Below are 13,466 nucleotides of genomic sequence, written 5' to 3' on the forward strand. Positions count from 1 at the left end.
GAGCTTACCCTGAAAACCATTCCCTTCCCTATCTCATCCCCAGAACACAGCACCCCTTTCAGAACTGCATTGCAATGTAACAATTATGCCTCCTTTTCCTGTTACAGACATAGCTGCCAGCTTCAGCAGACTTCAGGGAATGTTCAGCTGCCTAGCTCTGAAAAAAATCTTACAGAGGAAAACATTCTGAAATTGAAACATTAAAAAAGCAATAACTGAGTTTAGATACAAAAGCTCTCTTTTCATTAACAAAAGGATGCAATTAACAGTTTTTCTAAAAACAAACAAAAAAAAAAGAAGAGGAAATTATCTGCCCTGTCTGCTCCACAAGAATCTTTGTACTTTGTACTGTTTCATTTTAGTACCTATAAATAATGTTCATTTGAACATAAAATGTATACAACAGCAAAAAAAAAAAAGTTGGAGAAAAGACATCCTGTTCAGAATGTTTTATCCAGATCCCATTCGCATTCCGTAAAATCATAATCATAATATTTATTTCAAGATTGCTTCCTCAGAATGGTTTAATTTTATCGGAAGTTGCCATTTTCCATGAAGAATCTTACATTAAAAACAGATGGGACCTATTTATGGTTCAGTAATGTCTTTTCAATGGCTGAGCTTTCCCCTGTCTACATAAGCTAGCAAAACAAAACTACAGCCAAGATCTGCAGGATGGCAGATTTGTTGCTGGTGTTAACAAAGGACTTTAATGGATGCTGCTTACAGCTGTCGAAGTTTTTATGTGCTCAACACACCTTAAGATCAAAGTGGGCAATTTGCAGAGAGTGGAGATACTGAACACCATTAAGTATCTGCTTGAGAAATTCAGTGGCTTCCTCCTCCGTGAGAGATTCTTTCTCAGCTAAGAAGTCGAAGAGCTCTCCACCTGCAACACTTGGAGAGCAGAAGCAGAGTTACTGACATGCTCGCTTGAACGAACAGGTTCCTTTTAGCATAGCTATTCTCAAACCAGCCTTGAAAAGGATCCAGACGCTTTAACGGTTGTCAATATCAAAAAAGAAGATGAAAATTACTTAAATTCAATACCCAAAATAGTTTGTAACTACCCTTCCTCCCCCTGAAAAGAATACAATAAAAAGAGTCTTATTTTCAAACAAAAAAAAGGTTTGAAAAACCCAACAAGCATGGTTGGCTGTATCTAAATTTAAATGAAGCAAAACCCACCTACTCTCTGTATGCACATTTAAGAGAGTAACAGTGAATGTGAAGTAAGTATACTCAAAACATACTAATGTAACGGGACATCTAGAAAATCAAACATGAATTATCTCATGCTACCAGTAAAACATTAGATTTCCACCTCCCGCCCCTCCCTGAAAATACAAAATTCAAAGCTTATTTTGAAATAATTACTGGTAGCTGTCTTACTATTCAGTTTCTAAATTTCTCAAAGCATTCAGCTGTTTGAAAATATATTCTATTCTTCGAAACAGTGTATTACATTTAGCACCCATGTTGTATTTGTACTCTGACATTACCACACCTTTCCTACAAGGAAAAGCCACTACTGCCCTTAAGACTACTTCCAGCAAATGTTTTAACTACATAGGCAGAGAGAAGAGAGGTAAGAAGTGAGGAGGGTACATAAGCATATCTAAATTTCTGCATTTGAGAGAGAGGAATAAACTGAAGATGACCCTTTTCTCAGCTCAGTCAGCAGTCTGGCAGGAGTGATGATAATTGTCAACAGAAGAAGAGATACTGAAGTGAAGTGAATAGGAAACATAAACTGCAACTATTCTTAAAAAACAACCAATCTCCTCTCAGTTTAAGGACATATACTGAGATGACTGTCCACTGTGGCAAACTTTATAAAAGCAGCATTATTACCTAGAAATGTCTTAGAGACAGCAAAGATGCTCATATCATCCCCTATATTTTGCATTTTATTGATATTAAAAAAAAATCAGAAAGTACACCCTAATTTATGTTGCCTTTCTGTAGGGAGAAAAAAAAAAATCTGTTCACGATTTAAAGTTCCGATTATGAAAAATAATGGGATTAACATATAACAATAGCTAAACAGTCTGGGCAAATTTCTGGAAATGTATTTGACTTCTTTATCATGTCTACTTTCCAAGAGACTTAATCTGCATTATTGTAATGCAAATTGCACGAAAAGTGTATTTTAATGAGTTCTTGGAGCTTTCACTGAGCTGCCTAGACAATAATGAGAGTATTGTTTTGGGTATTATTTGTGTTGTAATATTTTCTGCATGAAAGCAATTATTGAAACAAAGTGCCATTAAATATAAGAATTATAGACTGGAAGGAAGAGAGGTCATTTTAATAATCTTTCTTGTTGTTGTTGTAGAGACATTAAAACAGAATTCCTAAAGATTAAGTACATTTCATTTTTTTACAGAGGCTAGTCAGAAACATCTTACAAATGGATACACATGGATTTGCTTTTGCACATCTCATTCTTTGCTTCTGACTGAAAAGAATAGAAAGAGGTTTTCAGGCTAAGGTCTGTACCTCTGCAGCACTTTGTGATGATGAACAGAAACCTGGATGGTGACACCGTGCTGGCATTTCTCTTCATTTCCAATTAATGGGCTAAGGGACTTACACATCACATGGAACTTGTTTCCATGTGTTTCCAAGGATGTTTGCTGCAGTTGCCGGGAAGCTGTTAACTGGAGCACAGCCACGCCACCTGGAGCAGGCAGACTCACCATGGCTACTTGTCCAGCTGTGGGCAGCTGTGGCAGCAGTCGCAGCAAACCCCAGCACCTTTATGCACTCAGCACGGTTTGCCACTGGGCTAACCATCACACAGTCTGGTGAGCCAGTGGAGCCAGACCCTTTGCTGAGGAAGAGGCTGGAAGACTGCACCAAACACAAGGTTATCTGGTCTGCTTTTCATGTAGATCACCCACCCTGTGAAACAATGAAGTGCCTGCTGAGGCTTAAAGCATTCATCAAGCCATCACAAATGCAACAGAAGTATCCAGAGCATGCATTTTCAGCAATGCCAACTTGCAGCACTGTGATGCCCACTCTGCAATCTAAACCAGACTGTGACAGTGTCAGACAGGTATGGGTATGTTTTATGGCTGTCACAGCTTGCTCTTACACCTGTTGGCTGATACACAGTCTCTGTGAAACTTACTAGTCATCTACAAACAGCAGCATTGATTATACATGTTCCTTTTAGATCCAAAAGAAAGATTTAATTCCCAAGGTTTACCTTTTTTTGAGATATTTAACAAAGAAACATAACTGTATTTGTGTAAAATGGGAAGAGACTCTTCATCTTCAGCTTCTTCTTATCTGCAATCATTCTGTTTTGTGCAATTTCATATGCTGAAAGTTTAGACCACATGAAATTACAGGTTTGATGTACATGTGTTTTTATGCATCTCAAAGATGTCACATTTGTGGTTAACTGCATGAGATCGCATATAGCTCTTCTCTAGCACTGCTGAGTACTATCTTTCTGTCTTTGCCACAGGTTAGTTGTAGTGACATTTCTTCTATGATTATATCATAGGCCTTATAACAGCATGAAATAAAATGTTACCTGTCTTTCACAGGTAACATACCTAGTGCTTGCAAATCTTGAAACTGATGTCCAGAGAAGCTAACAGGTTAAAAAAATACACATTTTATTTTTCTTAAAATTGGAAATTAATTAGCAAAAATGGTAGATCTTTCCAAAGTGGTGTGAGCTTCTTTAGATGCTGAAGTACTGTTACCCTGAGTAACCCTGAGTGACTCGGCAGCCCTTGCTTAAGTAGGTGAGTGAGGAGAGACTGGATGTAACGCACTCAAAGCTTAGTTCCAGAAGCAGCTGTACCCCTGGTCTACGGGATTTTAGTGTGCCCTTCACGTTACGCACCTCACCCTTAATGCCTAGGGTGAGATACTACACGGGTTCACCTCAGAGAGCGGGCCATTGCGACTTTTCCTTTTGGGGACCTCAGTAAGGCAGGTTGCGTACCTCAGCTTCCCCTTCACGCTCATAGAAGACTGCTTATTCCGTACCTTCCTGCTGACTCTGGTAGCACTGATACTAAGCTGTACCACCAGAGGTATAAAGAAAACCACAGTATCACTGCAAGGCAATTACTTCAAGCAAGTCATAGAGGGTAAATACGGGTCCACACTCAACATCCTTTGTAAGTTTCACTTCCACAATTAATTCACTGGATTATAGTGCCCCAGGTCTATCAGCAGAGTCTGCTTTCACAGATTTCATAACCAGATTATATTTCTAGAATCACTAGATGATCTTGACTGGACTTCCAGATATCACAGATCAAGAAATGGGTTAGAACAAGCTAGTAAAGGCACTGGCTACGTAAGCTATTGCAATCTTCACAAACCTTCCAAAATGCTGTTGGATTTTCAAGTCCAGCCCTGTGCCTCAGCCAGGATAACACAGTAAATAAACACCGCACGTTTTACTATCCCATGGTCACCTTCAGAGGTGAAGCCAGAAGGCAAGCAGAAAGCCCCATTCCACCAACATACCTGTGAATATCCCATCTCACGCACAGAGGCAGTCTTAATCTAAAGGACAAGGGGCAGACAACTCCATACATCAGCCCCTACGACTGATCTTTTTGAATGTCACCTTCTCTCCAGAAGTACACTTGTTCAACCGTCATTACAATGCCCCAGCTTTGTTTCTAATTTAGCTTTGGGGTTGCTGGTGCACGAACACGCTGTTGAAATGCAGCTGAAACCAGATCATTGCGTGGGTTTCCAGAGCCACACAAACTCACTCCCAGCCTGCCTCTGGGGCTTTGCAGAGGGGCCTGTGCAGCCAGCATCTAACAGACTGTTGCCAACCACCGGCTGGATAAAGATGGCTTCCTGAAGGGAATAGAGGCAGGAGGTTCACCAAGTACTAGTGTTTCTTCCTGTAGACCACTTTGGAGTATCTCTAGTACCCTCTGGAAGCGCACAGCTTCACTCTATTCAATTTCTCTGTTTGCTCGTAGGAATCACCAGACAGCTTTCTGAGCAGTTCATCTGTGTCGTAACACAACTCTGATCTCCAAAGTGCTAGCAAGTAACTGATGGGCAACAACCTATACCCCTTCAGATTAATAGGAACTTGATTACTGTCAAGTCACAGCTAAATTCCTTTACAGCTGAATTCCTTTACAGCTGCAAAGCCTCTATCTTCACCTTCACATACTGTTTTCCTTTAAAGCATTAATTCTTTCATGTTCCTGTATAAAATCTTTGTTTACCTTTAAAGTAAGTCAAATTTCATAGTCATAATAGGTAGTTCAAATATTTTGCTCTATAAAATAAGAATTTGTGATTGATGGAGGTCACATCTTAATCCTAAAGGGCATGTTGTATTATTGACCATGTTATAACATAGAAAGCCGTAAGGGCTGAGTAAATCTATTTTCACTGTTATGACTACATTTTATATTGTTTTTGAGTAGCAGAGCATGTGTTTTTAGAAATATTTTGTATAAATATTTTCACTAAGCAAAGCTGCTATGTGTTACTTCCCTGATATTTCTAGGCAGAGGTGCTAGCTTTCCCAAACAGATACAAGTAAAATAAAGCTTCACGTCAACTGCATTCTTTCATAAAACATGTAATAGTGGTAAAAGCATTTCCCAGCCTTCCTGAAGGAAGGCTGACAGATGTGTTTGCAACCCACATATCTCCCTCTGGGTAAGAAAATACATCACACCTGTGGAAAAAGGATTTCTGGTTAGTGCTTTTGCAAGTTGCCAGGTTTTCTTACCTATGGAACAGAACTGATCACCAGACCTCAGAGGAAGTCATTATGGGAACCTACACAGGGAACTTAGAACAAATTAACCTTCAAAGCCAGCGTGGTCACCTCGTAACGACTCAGTCACATGCCACATTGATCACATTGCTCATACTGTAATAGCACCTAAATGATAATTAATGATTATCTAAGGATTCCTGATTAAGTTAAAAACCCACAAACAAACCCCCAAACATAAGCCCAAACCCCTTGTTTGAAGAAACTTAAGCTAGTAAGTTGAAGCTTACAAGGTTTAATTCACCTTGCTTAGATTTGAAAACAACATAAACTAGTAAAGTTAAAGAACAATTTGAGAACCAATTTATTCATTTTTTTAAAGCAGATTCAATTTACTAAATTATTTGAATTCTTCTCTAATAAAAAAATTTCTTCTGTCAACTTGCAAAAGAAATGTCTTCTCTAAGAATTCTGTGGTCAAATGTCTCTTGTAGGACTCCTTGCATTATTTCGAAACATAAGTTGTCAGCCCAAGTCTAGACTGAAATACTGCTACTTCTGTTTTATTTAAGGTTAAGGGGTTTTACATCCACTTCATTTCAACAGCCTTCATGAATTGTGCAGTTACCAACCAACTCCTCAGAAATACAAAGTGTACCAAGTATTTTGAAAGAACAGAACAAGCCTACTGGCTCATTATGTTAACTACCCGCTGAACAATATTGTACTTAGTTTTTTCTTTAGCTAGCTACCAGAAAAATCAAGGCATGTTATGGCATCACTATACCTTGTCATTTTCATTTGTCCAGCTTCTATTAGAGACACCAACTGTCATGAAATCCACTCTTTACTGTACCTAAATTCTTCAATTATATTTAACAGGAAGCATTGGCGTCAGAATGGCCAGCCAGAAGAACACAGGCACGAAAACCTGGACTAAAATTTAAGCAGTTAAGTCCCACTAAGAGGGAGACCTGAACACGCTTGTGAATCTTCCCTGCACCCAAACACAGCTGGTATTTAGGTTTTCATCACTGAAGTTCCCTAAGTGCCCAGAATCTGGATAACGCACATGGTTACTGACACTTTGGCCCAGTGGAGTGCCTTAGTATTTTGATCCTGCCAAGACATTCAAATTTAACACGTGAAGAGTATTCAGGTTTAGTGTATATTGTGGTTTAACCCCAGCCAGCAACTAAGCACCACGCAGACGCTCTATCGCTCACCCCCCTCAGCTAGACAGGGGAGAAAAAATATAACAAAAGGCTTGTGGGTTGAGGTAAGGACAGGGAGAGATCACTCACCAATTACTGTCGCGGGCAAAACAGACTCAACTTGGGGAAAATTAACATAATTTATTGCCAATCAAATCAGAGTAGGGTAATGAGAAATAAAACCAGATCTTAAAAACACCTTCTCCCCACCCCTCCCTTCCTCCTGGGCACAGTGTCACACCCGAATTCTCTACCTAGCCCCCCCAGCGGTGCAGGGGGATGGGGAATGGGGGTTGAGGTCAGTTCATCACACGTTGTCTCTGCCGCTCCTTCCTCCTCACACTCTTCCCCTGCTCCAGCATTGGGTCCCTCCCATGGGAGACAGTCCTCCACAAACTCCTCCAACGTGGGTCTTTCCCATGGGCTGCAGTTCTTCACAAACTGCTCCAGCGTGCATCCCTTCCACAGAGTGCAGTCCTTCAGGCACAGACTGCTCCAGCGTGGGTCCCCCGCAGGGTCATAAGTCCTGCCAGAAAACCTGCTCCAGCACGGGCTTCCCGCGGGGTCACAGCCTCCTTCAGGGCACATCCAGCTGCTCCACCGTGGACCTCCATGGGCTGCAGGGGGACAGCCTGCCTCACCATGGTCTTCACCATGGGCTGCAGGGGAATCTCTGCTCCGGCGCCTGGAGCATCTCCTCTCCCTCCTTCTTCACTGACCTTGGGGTCTGCAGGGTTGTTTCTCCTACATGTTCTCACTCCTCTCTCCAAGCTGCCGTTTCTGTGTCACAGCAACTTTTTTCCCTTCTTAAATCTGTTCTCCCAGAGGTGCTACCACCGTCACTGATGGGCTTGGCCTTGGCCAGTGGCGGGTCTGTCTTGAAGCTGGTTGGCATTGGCTCTGTCAGACATAGGGGAAGCTTCTAGCAGCTTCTCACAGAAGTCAGCCCTGTCACCCCCCACCCCCGCTACCAAAACCTTGCTGTGCAAAGCCAATACAGCATACAAGAGTGCCAAGCATTTTGCTCAGGGACTGCAGAGCCCAGAAGCCCAGTGCTCTCCGCCCAAGACGTGCTCGATGCATTGCAGAGTCACACTGGCTCTAGCTCTTTTCTTTTCAGCCCTGTCAAGCCTTCATTGTTACCTGTGCATGTATCTGTGGGCCTGCAGTTCAGGATTTTGAAGTCAAAAGGTGGCACAACATCTATAAATCAGTGCTGCAGAGCTTGCTTACCTGCTGTTACATCCCAGTAAGCACCAAAGATTCAATCCTCCTCTCAAAATTCAGTACAAGGCCACTTGAGAACAACTTTCTTATGACTTACAGGTAAAGTTAACAAAAACCTCAGAGCTATTTCTATCAAAAGACAACTAAAAATTAAAGAAACTCTGTGAAGACTTCAAGCTTCTCTGGAAGCCAAGCTACTATAAATGTAACAAGTTAAATTAACTCCCCAATAAGATAGAAGAGGAATTTAAAGAGTTTATCATTATTTGCTCTTACTTACACTTCAGTGAGCAACTCATGACATCATCAAGATCATCATACAAGAGCTAACGGTCTTCAATTAAGATTTCTAATTCAGAAATGAAGGTATGTTTTTTGCAGAGAAAAGTATGAATACCTAACTCCATCCTTAGCTTCCCAGTGAAAAGAGTCAGCTATTGCTATCAAGCTATTTTAAAAGGCGAGACCACCTGCATTACTTTTGCGCACTCTAAGGAAGTACTGTATAATTTAGGATAAGGGTATTTATTCCTTGCATTTGCACCAAGAAACCATAACCAAGGCTCTACAAAGCACCACACAGTGACTATATTTCGTAGGTCTGCAGCTAAATGAAGACATAAAAAAGTGGAAGGAAAAACAAAATAGAAGAGACAGATTATGCATCTAAGGCCAGCAAAAGGGGAACCAACTAGGTGCAAAACATGCTTCAGCAAAGAAAATAATTATCACTGCACAACAGAGACACTTGTGTTTTCTAGTCTGTGAAGTCTAATAATGGCTTCAGCAGAGCTCACTGGAAATAGCTTAGTATTGCTGACATGTAACAGAGACTAGTTGTTGCTGCTGGATGGAAAAAAGTACTATAAAATTCTGACTAATTCAATTATTTGTGTGATAGGAGAAAAAAAAACTATTACAGTTTTGAGTTAGATGAAGAAGAGACAGTGTCTTCCAGCTCGTATGTGATACGCACAACAATCCTCGCAAGATGATGAAAGAGTCCACAGAGTGGAACTTCCAAAGGTTATTTCCAAATCAAGGACACACTTGCCACTAAGACCTAGAAATACGAAAATACGCCCAATTTCTCTAAATATACCAAAAGACTGTAATAAAGTAGGCCTTTTCAAGGCTATCTCATGCTTGTGTGTGACTGCTGAATCTTTTAAGGAAACATTTGATTTTAAAAGTTTCAGAAATTAAATGTTTTGTAATTTTATTTTTGTTTTGTAGGTCAGTTTCCTGACGTGAAGTAGTTGAGAGAAAAACCTCCAAACACCTATGTGGATAAAGTTTTTGATATGCTCTGTTTTGCGTTCAGGATTGTGAGGACCTTGCCACTGCAACAATTAACTAACTGACCACATATTTCTGCATACAAATCACCACCTTGAATACATTGCTGGCTGACGTAGTATTTGCTGCAAGTGAATGAAGTGAGAACTTCTACAGTCAGTCACTCACCTCTGAGAAACAGCTGACTGATAATGCAGAAAATTGTTTAGGAGGCTGCACACAATACTGCAAACCTCTTGCTGAACCAGGAGATAAAAATCAATAGTGAACAGGCAAGAGACGCTGTTGCCCTGAGACTGTGCATGTTAACATCTGCCAGCCACCAAAATGGCAGCTGCAGTGGCTTGACATCTGCAGGCTGCAGCTTCTATCCAGAACAGAAACCAGAGATACTTTTCCTCACCACTGCTCGCATTACTACACTTGCTTACTAATATGAGATCAGTGTTTCTTCCCGGTTTTTGTTTTGTTATGAATATCTTGTACATAGCTGGAGTGTTGGGTTTTAGTTTCTAAATTCTAGAAAAACTAAGTTACACAAAATCCTGTCTGTATGTGGTATACTGTCTCATCCTGTAGTCATAAAGGAACACAAGTCCCAGGAAAAATGCTATGTTCTAATCAGAAAGGAAAATGGTCAGTTAGGATGGATTCTGAGGACAGCAAAACAGGTTATTAAATGAGCTTTCAGCTTTACTTCTGTTTGTTTGAAATTGTTATGTAAGAACAAAGAATGTCAGGGGAGTAGGTCCCTAGGCAAAATGTGAATATTAGAATATTAAAAGAAAGGGATTACATATTTAAGTGCCTAAGCACATGATTAAAATGACAATCTTTTGTCTTTTCAATAGCTTTACGTAATATCACCATGATTTTGAGAATTACAAAACTTCAGAGCAATTAATATATTTAGTTTAGAAACAGATTGCTAACGTGTCATCTTTTCCTCTTTGACCCTGTAACTAAATAAATCCATTACCTTTGTGATACCCCAAATAACACTGCTTCAACTTGAAAGACTCATGTAGCTGTTTGGAAAACTGGAAAAAAAAAAAAAAAAAAAAGCCTCCAACTGAAACTATATGGGGATTGTTAACTGGGCAAACCAATTAGATAAATTGCAATGCAAATAGTTTGCTGAGCTTCATGCTATCAAGCTTACAAAATATCAACACGTTGTCAGAAGCTGTATCTGCTTCCATTCAATGAACGTTAGTGGGTAAATACAGACACTCACAGCAACTTTGCTGCCAAAAGAGCTCCTATGCCCGTGTAGAAAAGCCGGAGGGGCAGAATGGCCCCATTCCTCCTACCACTGTCTATGATGACTGAGTCTTCCTCAGCACTTTCAAGTCCAGGCACTGGCCTGATTTTACCTGGACAGATTACAGAGCAGAAAGAAAGCACTGCAGAAGCAGCGATACACTGACAGTAAGGTTACAGACGGAAAGAATGTGAGAGCTAGTACAAGTGGGGAGAAGAAGCATCATCATACTAGTTTTGCTGTGTATTCATGACACATTTAAAGCGTTCTGAACAAAATCCAGGAGTAGCAGATATTCCAATAGGAATATAAGGAAATCTTATACTTCATACAGGATGTTAATTAGCTTATTTAAAAAAATACTTGCTTAAAGTAACCAAAGGTGACAAACTAATGCACGTGTATACTTCTGGAACTAAAAAACCAACCCAGACTGCAAGTATTACTGAAAACCATCACATGCTGGGCTAGAAGTGTAAAAGTATGTTCTAACATAACAAAGCAGTATCATGTATGTATATACCATAGAAAAGATGAAACTCCAAAAGCTAGTTCCCAGTTTTCTTTTTAAATCTATACTATAAATCTACATGTATGTTACTGAAAGCATGCAACACTAAACTATCCTTATAAGGTAAAGTGGAAATATCATTTATCAAAGCTAGTAAACAGGAAGATATAACCTACATAAGAAAAACCCCACAAACAGCCAAGGAAAAGACGCAAGTACTGCCCAAGATTCTGGTACCAAATAATGTGCTTGCATGAAATACTTATTCTAAAGCACAGTTAACTGATACAGAGCAAATATGGCAATAATAAAGTGTCAGGCACGCAAATTATGTAAAGACACGCACATCCCACCAGCAGACAATGCCAAACTGTAACGGGTGAGTAATGCTTAACTTCTGAACCTGCAATCTTTGAGGAACTTGAAGCCAGATTTGAAACAATGCAGAAGTATTCTCTGCTGACATATTTACCTCAATCCATCAGCAATAAGCTTGGATGAAAAATGGGAACTAAAATAAGGATATGAAACTTCAGTTTACATTTCAACAGGACAGAACTGGGAAAATTCTGTTCTCTGTCATGTGGGTTAAAAAAAGAGAAAAAGCATTCAGTGATGCTACTTTACTTCACACCAACATAAAACACAGTAAAATTTGCTAACCTAACCTCCACTTAGAATCTCTACTTCCCTCTGCTCTTGTCTTCAAATCAGTTTATTTAGCTCCACGCTATTCTTCTGGATCCATAACATCAACAATGATTAAAGTAACAAGCAGAAAAAATTCCTAAATACACTGGATTTCTTTTTTAAATCTTTGTAGTGCATTCACAGTGAAAAATATGTTTAGAAATCACAAAGCTAAAACTCTGACTTAAAAATAAAGAATTCTCAGGCTATTATGTATCTTCTTTTGGGGTGGTAAGGAACATCCACTAAATCACTGCGATTCTCAGAGAAAGTGTCTATTTTTTAAAAACAAACAAACAAACAAATATTCTGTTACGCCTCCCCAGGTCTCTAGAGCTACTTACAGTTCCAGAATAAGAATGACATCTGTTTTGTTCTCATAAACATCATGCAGCGTGATCACATTAGGATGTTGAATCTCTTTTAGTATGCCAACTTCACGCTCGATATCTTCCCGGCTCACTCCACGCCGGCTGGATTTCGTTCTCCGTTTTTTGATGAATTTTGCTGCAAACTGCTGACCAGTGCTTTTCTCACGGCATTTTTTCACTACAGCAAACTGCCCACTAAAAAAAAGAAAAAAAAAAAGAGAAAGAACGAAGATGAGTGTTTGGTTCAAGGAAGTTTAGAGTAGCCTCTATTTACTATGGTGGGGGAAAACAGCTGTACCTCTGAATTACCAACTTGACTAAAGTACATTACTTGCTTTTTGTGGTCTAGAATAACACCTGATAAAAACCCTAGAAGAGGTAGAAAAGGTACATTAAGATACTGCTTTTACATCACACAAACGTACATACATACACGTTTCAGCATATCCGTAAGTAAAAGGTAACAGCTGTGTAGACCACTGGATTTTTGGCAAACATGTGCATCGGGGATTACTGGAGAAAAGTAATAGTTTCTGGATTTCTCCTTCCATATGCATGTTGAGGATAATTCTTTTTTGGTTCTGCAAGAGAGACAGTCCTTAGTTTCTTCCAATCTATATGATCTGTCAATATTCACTTTATTGTATCTTCACGTTTAGTTTTTTAAAAGTTTTTAAAACAATACTCTGTTTCAGGATGCTGCTTTTGTTTTCAGTTTTAAAGGCACTGACTAAATACAGTAATACAAAGAATTACAGTTATTGTATCATCTTGTTAAGTAGGAAGAGTTTGAAGGTAAGAAAAGTACCAAGGCACTGGGGAACAAAAACCTGTGATTGTGTTACAAATCAGAAGAAACTCCAGGAAGCTGCTGACTCCAGGAAGCTGCTGACTCCAGCACATTATCATTGACATATGAGCCTGTTGCTGCTAGATGTACTGCTTCAGATCAGAAATCTCCAGGAATCTAATGCTGAGTTAAAGGAATTTTTCCTTCTAAGTTTTCCTAATCTCTTGCTAAGGATTCTCTAGCTATTCTGTTCTTGGTTTACTTCACTGTATGAAGAATTTGCAGAATAACAGACTGATACCAATGAGAAAATTTTCTGAACTTAGCCTACCCTGTTAACTGAAGAAGTGGTGTCCCCTAAAGTGG

General features: G+C 39.7%; 1 protein-coding gene across 3 annotated transcripts in view; it reads right to left on the minus strand.

Moving 5' to 3' along the window:
- Positions 1–13,466, minus strand: part of DAPK1 (death associated protein kinase 1) — a 92,811-nt gene that overhangs the window by 39,783 nt on the left and 39,562 nt on the right. For all 3 annotated transcript variants that reach the window (XM_052778286.1, XM_052778285.1, XM_052778287.1), the window contains exons 2-3: positions 12,284–12,505; positions 759–897 (exon numbers count right to left, since the gene is read on the minus strand). In XM_052778286.1, the coding sequence (XP_052634246.1) occupies positions 759–897; positions 12,284–12,505 (361 nt within the window). The remainder of the gene's footprint in view (positions 1–758; positions 898–12,283; positions 12,506–13,466) is intronic.

This window comes from Harpia harpyja, chromosome Z (genome assembly GCF_026419915.1).
Source record: "Harpia harpyja isolate bHarHar1 chromosome Z, bHarHar1 primary haplotype, whole genome shotgun sequence".
NCBI lineage: Eukaryota > Metazoa > Chordata > Aves > Accipitriformes > Accipitridae > Harpia > Harpia harpyja.